At 45.9% G+C, this 18818-nt stretch overlaps 1 protein-coding gene across 2 annotated transcripts in view; it reads right to left on the bottom strand.

Annotated features, from left to right (window-relative positions):
• SNAP25 (synaptosome associated protein 25) overlaps nucleotides 1–18818 on the bottom strand; it is a 165546-nt gene that overhangs the window by 56422 nt on the left and 90306 nt on the right. For both annotated transcript variants that reach the window (XM_029593523.1, XM_029593522.1), the window contains exon 3: nucleotides 14615–14656. In XM_029593523.1, the coding sequence (XP_029449383.1) occupies nucleotides 14615–14656 (42 nt within the window). The remainder of the gene's footprint in view (nucleotides 1–14614; nucleotides 14657–18818) is intronic.

The raw sequence follows: 18818 nt of genomic DNA, 5'->3' as shown, positions 1-18818 counted from the left end.
GCAGCCAAGTGTCCAAAAAATTAAATTCCTTTATTGCAGGGTAACACGAGTGTATGATAAATGCACTTATCATACACTCGTGTATGATAAGTGTACGACCTGATTGCCAAGGCTCCAAGCTAGGGGCCAGGCTGTGATATATATACCATGCATGAGTGACGTCAGAATCGGGCGCTGCCCGAGGTCTTCCCGCGCTTGGCTCTTTAAATTATGCTGGACTCCACGCACGTGTGCTAAGGGTGCGGGGCCAATGCCGAAGAGGATGCCGAGCCCCGGCGCGAAGAGAACCACGATGCCGAAGGCCGTGAGGGAGCCGGGGATGCACGTGGAGGACGCGATTGGGGTTGGACAGAGCAGGAACTCGAGGCAGCGCTGGTAGAGGGTCTTGTCAGGTAAGTAGGCCTGGTCGTGGAGCCAACACAGCCAGGAAGCGCAACAGTACCTCCCCTTCTAGGGCTCCCCCTTACTGGCTTTGGCTTTTCAGAGTGGAGGCGGTAGAACTCCGCGAGGAGATTCTTGTCGTAGATGTGATGGGAGGGCTCCCAGGAGTTCTCCTCTGGTCCGAAGCCCTCCCACGACAGGAGGTACTCCCAATAGCTTCTGTATTGGCGGATGTCCAGGACTTCCTTGACTTGAAGCATGTCCTCAGGTTCAGCTTCAAGTTTGTGGGAGTGGGAGCCCTTCGTGAAGACCAAGACAACACCAATGGCTTTAGCAGGGAGATGTGGAAGATGTTGTGGATGCCCATGGATGCAGGGAGTCGCAGTTGATAGGTCACGACACCAAAGCATCAAATTATTGGAAACGGTCCAATAAACCTGGGGGCGAGTTGCTGAGAAGGGAGACTCAACCTGATGTGCTTGGTGCTTAACCAGACCTTTTGGCCTGGCCGGAATAAAGGTGTGGTACAACGATGAGCATCAGTAGAGCACTTAGCTCGCTCGGCGGCCTGGCCCAGCCTTTCCTTGACTTGGTTTCATAAACATCTGATCGTCTGAGCCGTCGACTGGGCAGCAGGAGAAGGCACTGAGAGCGATACTGGTAGATGCAGATGTGGCTGTCGACCGAATACCACGGAGAAGGGTGACACATCAGTGGTAAAGGCAACATGAGTATTGTGGGATAACTCAGCCCAGGTTAATAGGTCGGCCCAGTCGGCCTGCTGGTCATTAACGTAAGAACAAAGAAGGTTTTTAAGGATCTGTTTGTTCTCTCTGCTTGGCCGTTCACCTGGGGGTGATAAGCTGAAGTCAGACTCGGAGTGATTTCAAATCTTTTGCACAAGGATTTCCAATACTTGGTGGCAAACTGCGGACCTTGGTCCGAGATGATCTCCTTGGGCAGTCCGTGGAGGCGAAAGATGTGTTTGAGGAAAAGTTTGGCCAGTTCAGGAGCTGAGGGGAGTTTCTGGAGTGGAATGAAGTCACTCATTTTCAAGAATCGGACAATAATGACCCAGATGACCGTGTGGCCTTTGGATGGAGGTAGATCTGTGATGAAGCCGGTGGAGATGCTCGACCATGGTTCTGTTGGTGCCGGGAGGGGTTGGAGGAGTCCCCATGACGGTCAGTCAGGGGGTTTCTGTTGCGCACATATGGGACAGGAGTCCATATAGTTGCGGGAGTCCTTGACCATGTTAGGCCACAAATAGTATCTCCTTAGCATTTCAAGGGTTCGAGCCCGACCGGGATGGCCGGCCAACTTCGAGTCATTTGCCCAGTGATGGACGCGTTCATGGAGATGGTGTGGAACCACTGTCTTCCCTGCTGGCACAGTGTTGGTGACTGTGAGGGTTATACAGGCTGGGTCGATGATATGCCTACTGGTGTCAGGCATAACCTCTGGTTCAAGAGAGCAGGAGAGAGCATCCGCTCGAGTGTTCTTGGCTGCAGGATGGTAACGAAGTTCGAAATGAAAGCGTTCAAAGAACAATGCCCAGTGAGCCTGTCTGGGTTCAACAATTGTGCTTCCTTCAAATGCTTGAGATTTTTGTGATCTGTGAAGATCGTAAATTTATGCTGTGCTCTTTCTAACCAGGGGAACCACTCTTGGAGCGCTAACTTCACCGCTAGGAGCTCACGATCCCCGATCATATAATTTAGCTCTGCAGGGGAAAATTTGTGCGAATAGAAGGAGCAGGGTACTAAGGCTCCCTTGAAGGAATACTGGCTCAAGACTGCCCCTGCCCCAATGGTGGAAGTGTCGACTTCGACGACGAAGGGGTGGTTAGGATCAGGGTGACATAGACAGGGTCCAGTGCAGAATGCCTCTTTTAAGGCATGGAAGGCGGCTTGAGCCTTGGGACTCCATTCTTTGTGGTTACTACCTTTCTAGTCATGGCTGTGAGTGGAGCAGCTAGTGTGGAGTAATTGGCAATGAAGTTCCTATAATAGTTCGTAAATCCGAGGAACCTTTATAGGGTGTGGAGGCCAATCTCAGATTCCTTGAAGCTTTTCAGGGTCCATGGTAAAACCATGATTGGAAATAATGTACCCCAGAAACAGAAGACGCGTGTGCTCGAAGATACACTTCTCTAGTTTCGCATAGAGACGGTTGAACCCTGAGACATTGAAGAACTGTCTAAACATGTGAACAGTGGGATTTTAGATCCTTGGAAAAGATCAGTATATCGTCTAGATATACGACAACAAACGAGTATAGTAGATCCCAAAAGATCTCATTCATCAAGCATTGAAAGACCGCAGCGGCACTACAAAGTCCGAAGGGCATCACTACGTACTTGTAGTGGCCGTCCCTGGTATTGAAAGCGGTCTTCCAAATGTCCTCTGGCTGGATCCTTACGAGATTGTATGCCCCTCAGAGATCTAGCTTTGTAAAGATCTGGGCTCCTTGGAAACGATCAAATAATTCACTGTTGAGTGGCAGAGGATAACGATCCTTGGGGGTTACAGTGTTTAGTCCATGGTAGTCAATACAAGGGTGGAGACTGCCATCCTTTTTCTTCACGAAGAAGAAACCGGCTCCTTCTGGTGTTGCAACCATCCCTTCCCGACAGCTTCACTCCGCCTACCTTTCTTTCTTTGCACCTCCTCTTGCTATGGATGGACGTCTGCTGCCGCGGTGTCTGCCTGCCGTCCTCTCCGGCATCCCCGGACCGGCTTGGGCGCTGTCTCCCGCCATGCTCCACTGGTACCTTAGGGCGCGAGCGCCACGCGGCCCTCACTCTTATTTCCTACTTGGCGCGAACCTCAGGGGCGACCCCCTGTGATGACGTCACACTGCCTGGATATTTAAAGCCTACAATGTTTGCTAGCCTTTGAGTTAGCAAGGGGTAATCTTACGGATGGGATTCGCTCTCCGTCCCCAGCTACTCTGCCTCTCCAATTTCCATTGGACTCTTAACGCTAACGGGGTACCCGCTCCTCAGGGGCCTCACTTGCTTTTCAGGTCGTTATCAGGAAACCGGTACTCGCTCCTCGAGGGCCCATGTTCCCTGACTCGCTGCCTGCTCCTACCTTCTCTTCTGCCTGGAAGGATTCGCTATCTTCAACACAGTGAGTACTAACATCTTCATCTCAGAGCTGTTCCTGGAACCAGGTACTCGCTCCTCGAGGGCCTGCCTCCATTCCAGCCCTAGTGCTATCTCCTACGTGGAACCGCTGTGTGAGTACATTACCTTCAAGCCTCTCAGCTCTCAGGGATCAAGTACTCGCTCCTCGAGGGCCTGCTCTCCCTATCCTGGGGTTCTCCATACTGGGGCTTTGTGCATATTCCACTGTACTCATTATTCTCAGTTCTTTCCACTACAGCACTGCTACCGGAGGAGTCGCTGTTTCAGCACCTGAGGGACACTAGCCCAGCCGGGCTACTTCTGTTACTCACTACTGCCAGCTCTGGTGGCTTCATCACATTGTCTAATAAAAGATCAATCTCTGTGTTTGTGTGTCCTAAGCTGAGCCTGACCTGTGGCCCCTCACGGGACTTCCCCCCATGGGCATGGTCAGCTGCCACAGTGTCCAAGGGTCCACCCAAACCTCACAAATTATAACATCCGGGGAGTTGGAAGGTCGTATGAATCCCTTGTCCAGATTCTCTTTAATGTATTCAGACATTGCTTTAGTTTCTGGTAGCGAGAGAGGGTATGCCCTGCCTTTGGGAGGCATGGTACCTGGTAGGAGTTCAATGGGACAATTAAACTCCCGGAGTGGGGGTAGATGTCGGCATTCTGCTTAGAGAATACATCTTTGAACTCTGTATATGGAGAAGGCAACCCAGTCAGGGTTGTAGAGTTCAGCACGGTGACTGCTGGAGACACCTGACGTAGGCAGTGGTGTTGGCACTGAGATCCCCACTGGATTAACTGTAGGGTTTGCCAATCAAATTGAGGTCCGTGCACCTGGAGCCATGGAAGTCCGAGGATTACTGGGTGCGTGGACCGTTTCAGGACATATAGTGAGATATCTTCTTCATAGAGGATTCCCATGGAGAGGCGGAAGACGATGGTGCGATGAGTGATGCATCCAAGGAGGTGCTCTCCCTGGATAGACGCTATCTGAAGCAGTATGTCCAGAGGCTGGAGTGGAATTTGGAGGAGTTTGACGGTATCGTCCAGGATGAAATTGCCACTTACCCTGGTGTCCACAAGGGCTGTGCTGGCAAAGGATCTGTTACGTCAGCCGGCCACAGAGACCATGGCCAATCGAGCTTACCGCTTCCAGAGGTGGGCCGCCGCTCTCTGAGCCCCTGATGCTGGACTCGGGGTGTGCCCTTGGGCACTGAGGTCTGTGTCCACATCGGGGGGGCCTCTTTCTGCTGCTGGACTGCCGCCACCTCAGAAGCCCCACCCCCCGACGTCCTCTAGGCACGCATGGCAAGACCAGGTCCTCTTTTAAAGAGGCCAGCGCGGGAGACGTCGATCATTCCCAGGAGGTCTTCACCCCCTGGGAGGTATTTATACACATAACTCACCAACTTCAGGTGAGTTAGCAAGGACTTTGTTTTTGCAGCTCTGCCGCTTCTTTCTTTGCAGGAAGCTCTCTCTCTCTGCCCTTCGGGGTATTTTCTGCTAACTTGGTACCTGCTCCTCTGGTGCTTTTGCTTTATTTCAGGTGGCTTCTGGGATCAGGTACTCGCTCCTCAAGGGCCTGCTCTCCCTGCTTCGGTGCCTGTAACCATCTACTTCTGCCTACTGGAATCGCAACCATCAGCTACCAACTTAGTGAGTAATCTAATTCTCAGTCTTTCTCATCTACAGCTCTGCCGTGTTGGGAAACCTACACCTGGATCTCCCTATACCATCTTGGTGAGACGGGTTCCCTCTGCCGAGGGTCCCTGGACTGCTACCTCTGGATCACCTCACTACTGCCACCTCTGGTGATATATATCAGCTGTACAATAAAAGAAAAAACTCTGTGTTTGTGCATCCTGAGTCTAGCTTAGTACTGTGGCTCCTCACAGGGCTCCTCCCTGTGGGTGTGGTCACCTCTACAGTACCTCGAGAATCCACTCAAACACCTCAAACCATAACAGGATCGTGGCTTTCGGGAGAGAGACACAGGGAGTAGTAATTGAGGGCCAGTAACAGTAGCGCCCAAGCTTGGGACCCCCGCCGGGCTCAGTCTCTGCAGTTTCCCGGACATATGGGGCAGGCTTGTAAGAGATAGCCGCTGCAGTACAGGCAAAGGCTGCCCCGGACATACGGGGCAGGCTTGTAAGAGAGGAGCCGCTGCAGTACAGGCAAAGGCCTTCCTTCTTCCGTCAAAGGCGTTCTGTAGGGGACAAGCGGCCGCAGTTGATCTGCATTGGCTCCTCTGTAGCTGGAGGAGGCGCCGGTAAGGCCTTTAACTGAGGGCTAGTGGCTCAAACTGGGTGTACAGCAGAAGGCTGAGAGGATTTTACCCCCTGATGCCATTGACGTACTAGTCGATGATCAATCTTGCCAACCAAGGAGATGATATCATCTAGAGATGTGGGAATCTCGCAAGCCAGCCAGCTCTTTGAAGGTAGGAGATAAGTCATCCAGATAGATCACCCGTAGGCAGTCCTCTTGCCATCCCAGTTCTGTGGCGAGTGTCCTGAATTCTACCGTGAATTCAGTGAGCGAATGCAAACCTTGACGTAGTTGGAGAAGCTGATGACCCGCAACTGCTGGTCGGCCGGGGTTCTGGAAGGTTTGCTTGAAGACAGAGATGAAGTGGGAGAGATGATGTAGGATGTCATCCAAACGTTCCCAAAGTGGGGAAGCCCATGCCAGGGCCTTCCCCTCAAGGCGTGAGAGGATGAATGTGATCTTTGTCTTTTCACTTGGAAACAGCTCAGGCTTTAGGGTGAACAGCATAAAACATTGGTTGAGGAAACCTCGACAGAGGCACGGATCCCCATTGAAGCAGGGTGGAGCAGAAAGGGTTAGAGATGCCCGTGAGGGTGCAGGTTGGACCCAGTCCCTCAAGTTGGCCTTAACAGAATCCTCGAGTTGAGACCGTAGTCTCCCCACAGATGAAGTCAATTCTTCAAGGGTTCGCTGTTGTTCGTAGACATGAGCTGTTAGGCCAGGGATGGCCTGCAAGGCGGGAGAGTCCGCCGAGTCCATAGTCTTGGCAACCTGTTGTGCTGGGAGTGGACCCTTGGCCTGGTGCAGGATTGGTACGGCCCTCCGGTCGGACCCGGAGAGCACCTGCCACCAGGAGGTGGTGTACAGGAGGAGTCAGAGGCTAGCTGGAGCTTCGCCAATAGCAACCCGGGGTTCCCTCAGGTTGAGCCCTTGGTTACCCGGGCTGCCTGGTCTTAGGTGGGCCTCGTAGGGTCTCCGAAAGAGAAAGTTCAAGAGAGTGCCCACCACGAACAAGGGTGCGCGGTCGGTGTTCAGACAGGGAAGTCCAGAGGTCACAGGAAGCTGGAAGAGAGTGTCTGAGTGTATAACGAGAATCAAGGTCAGAGTATCAGTCCAGGATGGTCAGCCAGGCAGGGTCGGTAACAGGGGTCAATCCGGGCGTGGTTAGGTCAGCAGAAGGTCAAGTTCCAAATGGCAGTCAAGAGTAAACGGAATTCCAGGCAGAGGTCAGGTCAGGTGGCAATCAAGAGTAGTCGGAGTTCCAGGCAGAGGTAAGGTCAGGCAGCAATCAGAAAGTGGTCAGAGAACAGGCAAAGGTCAGTACCGTGAGATCAGTCCAAAGGGTACTACCAGGAGTGGAGAGACGAAGGAGCAGGCGACGCTGGAACAGGAGTCACAGGAGAAGCTGGAACAGGAGACACAGGAGCAGGACACTGGAACGCAGGAAGGCAAACTAGAGACACCGGAGTGTACGACCTGATTGCCAAGGCCCCGAGCTAGGGGCCGGGCTGAGGTATATATACCTTGCATGAGTGACATCAGAATCGGGCACCGCCCGAGGTCTTCCTTTGCTTGGCTCTTTAAATTACGCTGGGCTCCACGTGCGTGTGCTAATAGGGTGGGGCCAACACTGAGGAGGAAGCCAAGCTCCGGCGAGAAGAGAGCCACAATGCCGAAGGCCGTGAGGGAGCCGAGGATGCCTGTGGAGGACGTGGTCAGGGTTGGACAGAGCAGGAACTCGAGGCACTGCTGGTAGAGGGTCTTGCCAGGTAAGCAGGTCCGGTCGCGCAGCCAACGCAGCCGGGAAGCGCAACAGCTATATGTACAGAAAATGATATGATCTGTTCAGAATTGTATTACAGAGGATTGAAGATGCCTGTAGAGATTGAAAATTGAAGTCCTGGGGCTCGTATAGATAATAACCATTCTTTTTGTTGATTGAAATGACATACAATTCTTGGGGGATGACTGAGACCAGTTCTTCTTTCTGAATAATTATTCTAGATAGACACCATGGGGCCAATATTAAAATATATCTGGCTATGTAAGTTAGCTAGATAAGACTAATCCAGCTAACTTACACAGGATATACCCAGATAAGTATTAAAGTTAGCTGGATAAGCTTATCCGGCTAACTTTAGAACTGCTAGGGGCCATATGTAACTTATCTGGTTAACTTAACTGGCTAAGAATATCGCTACTTCTTTGGCTAGGTTAACCAGATAAGCAGCACTGCTCAGTTACGCCTACTGCCTGCCCACTGACTATACATCTATTTAGTCAAATAAGTCACTTATCTGGCTAAGTGGTATAGCTGGATATTCAGCAGTAGCCACTTAGCTGGATAAGTATGATTTATCTAGTTAAGGAGCATTTGAATATCTACCCCCATGTCATTTCATGGTCTTAACAACAAGTTGGATGTAGCAATTTTTCTGTGAAGATTTGAGTTAGCTTTTGGGGGTTTTTTTAATATTGGCTCTTTGATTGGCTCTTATTGGTGATCTATCAGACCATGAATTAGTTGTTTCTGCCTTTCTTTATGTTTTATTCCCAGATCAATTTACATTTGTAGAGGCATTTGCAACCTGTTTTTGAGTGCTCTGTGGACTTATGATTTTCAACATTTTTTTTTCAGAGTGTTTCCCCTGAAGCAGGCAACCAAGTCGCTGAAATGTCTGCATCAGTACTGTGGTGTTCACTGTGGCACAATATTCATTGCATCATTTTTAGAATAGTTTTTTTGAAAATATTTTCATGTTTTTTGAAAAAATATAATTTAAAAAACTTAATTTATATGAGGACTTTCATCAAGAAAAGAGGGGTTTGGGGGTGAATTTCTTTGTGCTGGACTGCTGTTTCTATTTATATGACACCTTATCAATTAAAACACTATATGTTTACTTTTTGGCTCACTTTATTTCTTTAAATATTAAAACGATACCATACTGTCATGCTTAGAGGACAATTACTTGATGTCAGCAATGTAGATATATTTTTAAAACAATATAGTTTCAGGTTTAATGAGCTGGAAATTTCTAGTCTAAAAATCCTTCCAGAAATGATAATTTTAGGTAGGAGTTTACAAATCTGACTTTCTCTTTTCAAAGTATCTTACACTAAGCACTTTCCTCCCTTGATTTCTTTTGCACTGATTTGGTTGATTGTTGCATTTTTAGCATTATGAGAAAAAAAGACTATTTTTGATCATCGATTTTCCTTTAAACTGGTATCCCATGGTGACCATGACACACATACTAGATGTACTGCCTTAATGTGAAAATGTAGATGCGTCAGAACAAAAGATTGTTGCCTAGTAAAGGCTAATTTTCTAAATCCCTGCATAGTGGTAAAGCCTACATATACTTTGCACATGCAGATTATACCAAAGATTTTCAAAGCTAATTTACATACAGAAGTTTGCATTGAAAATCCTGTCTTAATTGCCAGGGTATGCACTGACTTGTACTTGTAAAAGGTTGCAGCTGCTCCAAGCAGGGTGTAACTTGTGCATGTAAATGTATACACATACTTTTGAAAATACAAGAGTATGCATGTAAATCCTATCCCCGCCCCAACTCTTCCTCCTGGAATGCCTGTCACTAGTTCATGTAAATGTATGTACAAAATAAAATTACGTGCATATTTTTATGCGAACTGGCCCCCACACTATTTTTAAAGAGCCATTTACACCCATACAGATGAATTTTCAAAGGAGTTATACATGTAAAGGTAACATACTATTGTAGAAATTTTCAAAGCCCACTTAACTGGGTAAAGTGCATTTACACACATAAAACCCAGTTTTAAGTGTCTAAATCAGTGGTTCTCAACCCTGTCCTGGGGACCCCCCCAGCCAGTCGGGTTTTCAGGATATCCACAATGAATAAGCATGAGAGAAAATTTGCATGTTATGGAGGCAGTGTATGCAAATTTTCTCTCATGCATATTCATTGTGGATATCCTGAAAACCCGACTGGCTGGGGGGGTCCCCAGGACAGGGTTGAGAACCACTGGTCTAAATGCTTTTGAAACCGTGGCCCATAGAGGATTATTTTATAGCCCACATACATTTTGTGGACTGTTAGGTGCAGAACTTACCCCAGTTTTCAAAGTGTACTTGCGCACTTAAAGGTGAATTTTAAAAGCCCGACGTGCGTGAATATGTCGGGCTGACGCGCGTCGAGTGGATTTTAAAAGCCGCCCTAGTATGTGGGCGTATCACCCGCTGCACACACAAATGAAAAGTCCCAAAAAGGGGTGGGGCCTGGGGTGATCTGGGCAGGGCATGGGCGTTCCTGGATTTCAACTTCCATTTAGTTAATAAATACTTACATGCAAAGTCACGTGCTGGGGCCCAGCTGCGTTAACTTTACCTCTGCTATGGAAGATGTGTAAGTGAAAAAATAAGGATAAACTGATAGATCGGCAAGGTTTTAAGGGCCGGGGCTAACAGATGAAAAGGGGGGGGGAAGGGAGGCTAATAAAAGGGTTGTTTGGAAGTCCTATCCCTTACCTGGGTGAACTGGGAGCGAACTGGGAAAACTGGTAATGATGTCGGTGCTCATGTCTATTAAAATCCCCCCACTTACACGGTAAAATCAGTATTTGCGCGCATAGGCACGTGTCCACTTAAAATTGCGCGCACATGTGCGCATTCAGGCTGTTTGATAACATGTGTGCATGTACATACGTATGTTATAAAATGGCCGCGTCCCTGGGCATGGGCCGACGAATGCACACACATATGCTCCCGCGCACCTGTCCCTAGTTCTCTTTGAAAATGATCCTGGCAAAACGTCCTCCACCAATTGCATCTGCCAGTTTGCATGTGGAGTTTTTTTGAGAAAATGTATGTGCGTTCTTTTCAATAGAAAAGAATGTGTGTAAAAGCCAAGCTCCTCCCAGACTCCGCCCTCCCCTGCTCAGTGCCAGTCAAAGTATGGGCTACATAGCATTTCCCACATCCTTTTACTCGCACAAACCCTGGGCAATTCTGTAACAAGCCGTTTCTATGCATAAACCACTGCTTAGTTATAGAACTGGCTTGAAAATGACCCCCTTAGTATGTCACGGCTTTTAAAACAAGTTGATAATATATTAGAGGAGGAAACGCGCAAGCTAACTGGTTATTGGTGTGTTCAGAATTTGCAGACTGGCCTACTTCTGGTAGCACAAATTATGTTTGTTTGTACCATATTGTCTATGTAATGGAAGGAAGCATTTCCCCAAACAGGTCAAAATTAGATTTAATGTATCAGGATACTGCAGTCAGAAGCATTTGTATGTAATCTTGTACAGAACACATGCTCAACTAATCATGTGAATCTGATTGGTTTACGGTCATGTTGTTAAATCAGAACAAGACAGAATTTAGCTGAAATACTTTTGTCTCTATTGCAACCAGCAAGATTTACTTGCAAATAGGATGCACAGCCCCAAAATTTTCAATTTGCTTTATTTTTTTCATTTTGTTTAGGTTCATTTGCCAAACCAAAACAACATTAAAGTGTAAAATAAAACCCCCAAACAAACAAACAAAAAACCCCCAAACCCTGAACTGTGCAAAAAATCAACAAAAGGGCTTCCCATAGTTCTACAAGCAACTTTCCGCTCTGCGAAAATTGAATCATAGGACCCAGGCCTGCCTGGATAGGCTCAGCTAGGGCTTCCCAGGCCCCTCTAAACCCCACTCCTGCCACTAATATTAAACCAAGCCCAGGTTGCAAGCCTGCCCAGCTGAGACCTCCCTACGCACCATCCCGTTAGAGGTGTGCAGGGGTAAAACAAAATTGTTTTGTTTTTCAGTTCGTTTTGGGGGCAGGGGCTTTCTCATGAATTTCAATGCATTTAATGTTTATTTTTGTTTTTTTAGTTTAAAAAACCAAAAATAAACATTAAAAACTCCCCCAAAAATGAAAAAAAAAAAAAAAGAAACAGGGTCTCCTGAGGCTTCCTGTCCCCACCAGGGAAAATGTTGGGTAAGGAATCTCCCTGGCCCCCACTTACCCAATCTGGGGGGGATATGTTTGCAAGGCCTAAGCCCAGGCCGAAGCCCCAGCCTTGTGTAGGCGACCTCGGCCTAGGCCCAAGCAAGGTCTTGGCTTGGAGGACTAGCCCCAATGCCTCGACCTAGGCCCAATGCTGGAACCTTGCCCAGACATCAGATCCTCAGCCCATTGCCAGAGCCTGGTCTGGACGCTGGGTTCCAATGCCTGAGCGTTAGCCTAGACCCAGGCCTGATGATGGGACCCAGGCCTGACGCCAGGGCCTGGGCCTTAGCTAGAGACTGGGCTGAATCCTGACACCTGGGCCTAAGCCTGAGCCCAGGCCAGATGCTGGCTCCTGCTGTTTGGGCCTGGGCCTAGGCCAGAGCCTGGACCCAGAACCCAGGCCCAGTCCAGAGGCTTCGGCCCAAGCCCAGGCCTGATACCGGGGCCCAGTCCGAAGAATTGGTTCTGATGCTTGGACACTGTCCAAGGCCAGAGTTTGAGCCTAGACCGCAGCCTGGACCCAGTCCAGAAGATGGGCCCTGACATCTGGGCCTTGGCCCAGGCCCAGGCCTGATACAGGGGCTCTATCAGGAGGCCAGGTCCCAATGCCCGGCCCCGGCTCTCAGATGTAGGCTGTAAACCCTGCTTAGGGCTTCAGCCTATTCACTAGGCAAGGCCCTGATCTCAGGCCTAGGCCCGATGGGAAATTTTTTTTTTTTTTAATCAAGGAAATGACTAGGATTCGTTTAATTTGGGGGGCCCTTCAATTTGTTCTGGGGCCCTACAAAAGAAACAAATTGGACCTATTTGTTTCATTTTTCAAGTTCAGATTATCCGAACGTACATCCCTAATTCCCATCACTTTATTAGAATGTAGTGAGGGCAGGGTTTTTCCTGTGGTTTCTTAAAAAAAACTCTTAAGGGCAGGAGCGAAGCCTACTTGTTCCTGCCCTCACTGCTGGAACTTTAAAAATGGCACCATCTACCTGGAGAATGGCACCAAAGTGACATCACTTTGGTTCATTTTAGTCATTCATTTTAAATGCCTGCACAGCTCTACTTGCAAATATATAAGTTGGGAACTGGGTTCAAAGAAATGTAATGGTAAGAATTTCATAAAAGATGCTTATCACAATCACAAACTTAAGGTGATCTGGTCATAGATTAATTTTGCAGGGGCTGGGTGGTCTGAATCTCTGTGCTTGGATTCAGATTTTGTTGGTAAGTTATGGAGAGCTTTGCTGTTCAGTGGAAGCTGTGATGTCATTTCCTTTGTCCAGGCTGCAGTCATCAGACATTGGAGGAGTACATTTATCTGACGACATAAATGCTTTTTATATTTTGTTCAGTTTTCTTTCAGTTAAAAAGTGCAGCCACAGGAAAATTATATTAACAAATTCAGGAAAAAGTGGGCACTTTGTGAGAAACAAGTAGCATCAACTTTCTAGTCTAAATACAGCATCTATACCATTTAAGAGGAATCCCTCCTACTGGCCAAGCAATTGAAACTGTGCTTTTCTGCTATAGTTATTTCCTCTTACCACTATAGATTGCACTACAATTTGCAGAATAGCCAGTACTGTATGAAACACCCTCTTTAACTGGAAAGGCGTGGAGGTGAGGACAGAGTGGGAGCTGTCTCAATGTGACACGGCCGAAATAGCACATATTAACTTGTGGGCAGTAATATCACGTTAAGCATTGTGCATTCACTTTACTTTGCAAGTGATAAAGTAAACAAGTGAGAGACGTTCTTGCATCAAAACATGTCTCAGCCACATATCTGATTGTGCATGTGATAAAGAAATAGTAAAATAAACTGAGAGGATAAAAAATTATACCAGATTGTCAGTTACAATTTCAGTAACCTAAGTGGGAAATGCTCTTACTATGAGAATTTCACATTAAAAGTGATGAAGAAAAGAATCTGTTTGCCTGAAGCCTTAATCAGACCCAAAGTTTTGTAGAAGCAAATAATTTGATAATTAACTGAGCCTATGTATAGGGACCTTTTGTTTTCATTTTTTTTTTAATTTGCCTGGAAATTTCAACATTATAACAAAAAATGTCAATGGAAAAATGACTGATATAACAGACAGGAGAAAAATCAGTGCAAAAATCACTTTTCCACTGATTTCTTGTTGTTCAGAAAAGCCTTGTTCTCCAGATTGCCAACTGCCATAACTTTATGGGCAACCCATAGACTTGTCTATAAATATCTTTGGCCCACATGTAAATTTACTGGCAGTTGGTAACCTTGGCCACAACTATCTTCTGGCTCTCTCCTATTGAAGCAGAAGTTGCCAAAGCTGCTTTGGTGCAGGGGGAATGGGGTAGGAAGAGGGAGAGTTGTAGGCAGTCTGGGGTCACCATTGTGATCAGGGAGAGACAGGCAGGGCTCAGGAATCCAGAGAGAGTCATGGCAGTGCCTATCCCTTGGTAAGAAGGGAGAGAATATTCGTATGTAGCCCACTCAATTTATCCACCATGGGCCTCCCCCATTGAGCAGATCCTTTAAGGGGGACCCACCTTTTCTGAATGAGAGACATTTTTTAATGAAAACCAGTAAAAAAGAGGAGTTGTCAATAACAAAAACTCTTGATAAGACTGTCAGTAAAAATGTTTCTTGGGAGTTGGTAATCCAACTCATTCTACATTCTTGTACTGATAATCTGCCTCCTTCAAGGTTGCCATTGCACCTGACACTGCTTCACAATGTCCCTACATCATTGTAGCAAACATGCAGAAGTTATATGAAGGGGGAAGGGTAATTGATTTTGCCTTGCATATATTTTTATTAAATAATGATAGATTCCGAACAAGTTCTTACCTCTTCTACAAGTTGCAGCATTCGACGAGTGCTTTCCAGTGACTGAAAAAAAACCAACAAAACAGTTCACCATCAGACAAAACAGAGAATGTCACTAATGCCAGAGTTCATATTGTATAACTGACAATAGTAATTTCATTTTGTGGTTTGGTGACAGCATTGAACAATGCAGCACCCCAGGTGGAAGTTAGCCGATGACATCATTCCTCTTCTTCCCCAGGCTTGCACAGTTCAGCCATGTCATACAGAAGGGTTGAGTATAATCCAAGCACCTTCTTCTGGTTAATCAAGGAACAAGGCTGATGGGCTTGGCCTCATGAAACCTCTTCCATTTTTTTTCCCCCAACTAGAACTGCAGTGGATATTGCAATAATGAAAACAAATGCTGGGCTGAAGAACCAAGCAAACCTCTTAAAGAGCACCATAGCCAACAAAAATTATAGAGATTACCATACAAAGAATGTAATAGATTTATCTTCTTATGTTCTTATCTCAAATAGATGTCTATAATCTCGATTTATTTATTTTCTTTGCTGGGGCGGAGGTGGGGGTCACCTGGAAATTTCCTTTTGCGTTTTTGGGCTTGCAGCTCAGTTGGAACTGGGAGTGGGATCTGACATCATGAGCCCTCATTTGCAACTACCTGAAATTTTTTTTTACCTATTTCATAAACCCCCCCCCCCCCCCCCCCCCCCCCCCCCAATGTACGTCACCCAGGCATTGCAGCAACACTCATTAGCCAGGGGACATGTGCAATGCTCCTTCTAAATCCCTGCAATTCTAACTTCTAAATCTGGCCACTCCAGGGGTTGCCGTTGCATGACTGGGCCTCCATTCCTCCAGGGGCAGCATCCCCAACCCTGGCAGGGAGCAGAAGACCTGGCCCAAGAATCAAACCTAGTTCCTCTGTATAGCTTGTGTGCAGCACTGCCATAGAGCCAACTGGCAGCCCCTCTCTAAATATTTGAATTTGTACATATGAACAACTCCTTTACCATGAGCTTATGATTTCAAATCTTTTTTTTTTTTTCCAAAATATTTTATTGGTTAACATTTCCGAAGACAGTAACATGTATACCATCTAACAGGCTCCGAATAGAAACAAAGAGATACATCAAAAAGGAACACAAGACCAACAAACAGTTGTATATATGTACATGTTAACATTTTTTAAGCTATTTCTTCCCAAGTAGCCACCCCACCCTCCCCCTGTATTGCTGGTTTAAGTTTACCATTCAGAAAATAGACACATGAGAGAAACCTGTCCATTACGTCATATCTCCATACTCTGAGAGGAGCCATTCCCGAGAGATTATAGAACATACCGATATTGCATCCCAGAATTAAGGGCACCCAGGTGAAGCATTATAGTTGGAAGCTGATGCAGTACTGGATCTCGGCTCTTCAAGTGGAAATAGTTGTCTAATAGCTAGTGGTAGGGTCGGATAAAAATGTTGCCAAAGATCCCAGAAAAGACCCTTTTTCCTATAAGACATATTAGCATATAGGGACCCATATTCCATCTGAAATAGATGTGACATCTGTGTAACCCATAAAGCTCTAGTTGGTGGATTACTTTCTATCCATTTCAAAAGAATACATTTTTTTGCAATCAAGCATACTTTAGAGAAAAATAGAATATTGTCATGATTCAACGAGGACTCTCCAGTGTCAATTTTCAATAAACAAAAAGCTTGAGACCACTTAATTGACACGGAGACCATATCAGAGACAAGTGAACGAATCTGATCCCAAAACGCTTGAAATGATTTCAAATCTTATTCTGAATGTGGTTCTCCGGTGTGAAAGTAGAATGCCATACTCATTTTCTGTGGCATTAAATCTTTTTTTTTTGGCTTAAGAATAAGATATATTAGTCTTATGAGAGGTGCAAATAACCTGGATAATAATCCTTCTAATAGGAAAACTAGTAATAAAATTTACTTTAAAGCAGATGTTATACAATCAATATTTTTTCTTCTGTGGAAGTTATCAAATGATGAACTATTCAAGAAAATCAACTACTCTTTCTTCTTGTTAGAGAATTTTAAATAATGCTATAATAATAATAATAACTATAAAAACTGCTTTGAGGATGATAATTACACTGCACAGTAAGTGATATCACAAATGTACAAATAAAATACAAAGCTAGTTCTTTCCTTTATTTTTGCTGGGGAATCATAAATGAAATGCCCTTTGATTGCAAAATTGATTCTGTATTGTAATCAAATGGCTTGTAACAGTATTAGAACCAGGTTTAGGTTCCATTGGCATGAACATAAAATTGTATTGATCAAAGTTTCAAAGAGACATATGGTCAGAGGCAGTGTTAAGATCAATATTTCTCATCAGGGAGAATAAACCAGAATGACTATGACTAAAAACGAAACACCTTTGTCCTTTTCTAGATATTATAGACCTGAAAATTCAGATACAGACTGGTTACAAGCCGTCTAGATTATTATAATGCTTTCTTCTACGGTCTTCCTGCATATTCCATTCATCAACTTCAATTAATTCAAAATACAGCAGATAAAATAATATGTGGAAAAAGGAAATTTGATCATGTAACCCGGTTATTAGAGGAATTGCATCGATTACTTTGCGAATTCAGTTTGATTCTTTGTTTAACTTTTAAAGCATTACATAGAGGTTCACCCTCATATCTTAGTAATGTGGTTATTATACCATATCTATCTGGCTGCACATTACACTCTTCATACTGAGACTTCCATCTCCAAAGTGAATTGTTTTTGAAAGAACTTGAGAAATGAGTTTCTCATTTCCAGTACCTTGTTTTTGGAACTTCTTAGCTTTAAGTTTACGGCTTGAGAAGGATTATCTGAAATTTAGAAAATACTTGAAGGCGTAGTTTTTTTTTCAAATATTTATGCTTAAATTTACTGTGATATGTTTTAATTTTTAACTAATGGACAGCATTTATTTTATCCAAGAGTCTATTTTAATTCATAAATATTCCTTTAGTTATCTATAATTTACCACTTTGTTTTTATTATATCTTATGATTTTTAGTTTAGATTATCCTGTGTATTTGTAATTTAATATTAGTAGTTTGATTTTAATTATATTTTAGTTTCATTGGGGTAGATATTAAAAAGCCATTTAGATGGATATCTCACAAGTTATCCATCTAAATGGGTTATACAGCATATTGATTCTCTTATTTGGCTAAATTGTAGCCGGATATTAGAGATGTGAATCGTGTGCCCGATCGTCTTAACGATCGGGTTCGGCTAGAGGGGGAAAAAAATCTGATCGTGGGTGATGTGGGTGATGTGGGTGATGTGAATCGGAACATCATTATTTTTTTTGTAGTGAGGCCCGACCCTTTAAAATTAACCCCTTACCTTACCCCACCCTCCCGAACCCCCCCAAAACATTTTACGATTACCTGGTGGTCCAGTGGGGGCGTGGGGACTGATCTCCCGCTCTCGGGTCATCGGCGCTATTTTGGCTGCCACTCAAAAATGGTGCCGATGGCCCGACAAAAAAACAACCCACCCGACCCTTTAAAAACGACCCCTTTGCTTCCCCCACCCTCCCGAGCCCCCCCGAGTGGTGGTCCCGGGAGCGATCTCCCGTTCTCAGGCCGTCGGCTGCCACTCATAAAGATGGCGCCGATGGCCCTTTGCCCTTACCAATGACAGGGTATCCGTGCCATTGGCCGGCTCCTGTCACATGGTAGGAGGACTGGATGGCCGGTGACCATCTTTACGAAGGCGGCGGCCATCTTTAAAAATGGCGCCGGCCAGCCAGTGCTCCTACCATGTGACAGGGGCCGGCCAATGGCACGGATACCCTGTCATATAGTAAGGGCAAAGGGCCATCGGCGCCATCTTTATGAGTGGCAGCCGACGGCCTGAGAACGGGAGATCGCTCCCGGGACCACCACTAGACCTCCAGGTATGTTTTGGGGGATCAGGAGGGTGGGGGAAGCTAAGGGGTCGTTTTTAAAGGGTCGGGTGGGTTTTTTTTTTATTGGGCCATCAGTGCCATTTTTGAGTGGCAGCCAAAATGGCACCAATGGACCGAGAGCGGGAGATCAATCCCCGTGCCCCCACTGGACCACCAGGTACTCGTAAAAAGTTTTGGGGGGGTTCGGGAGGGTGGGGAAAGGTAAGGGATTTGTTTTATAGGGTTGGGTGGGTTTTAGGGGTTTTTTTGGTGTGCCGGTTTTCCC

The sequence above is a fragment of the Rhinatrema bivittatum genome, chromosome 3 (assembly GCF_901001135.1).
Source record: "Rhinatrema bivittatum chromosome 3, aRhiBiv1.1, whole genome shotgun sequence".
NCBI classification, from domain to species: Eukaryota; Metazoa; Chordata; class Amphibia; order Gymnophiona; family Rhinatrematidae; genus Rhinatrema; species Rhinatrema bivittatum.
This window is presented reverse-complemented; position numbering and strand designations above follow the sequence as displayed.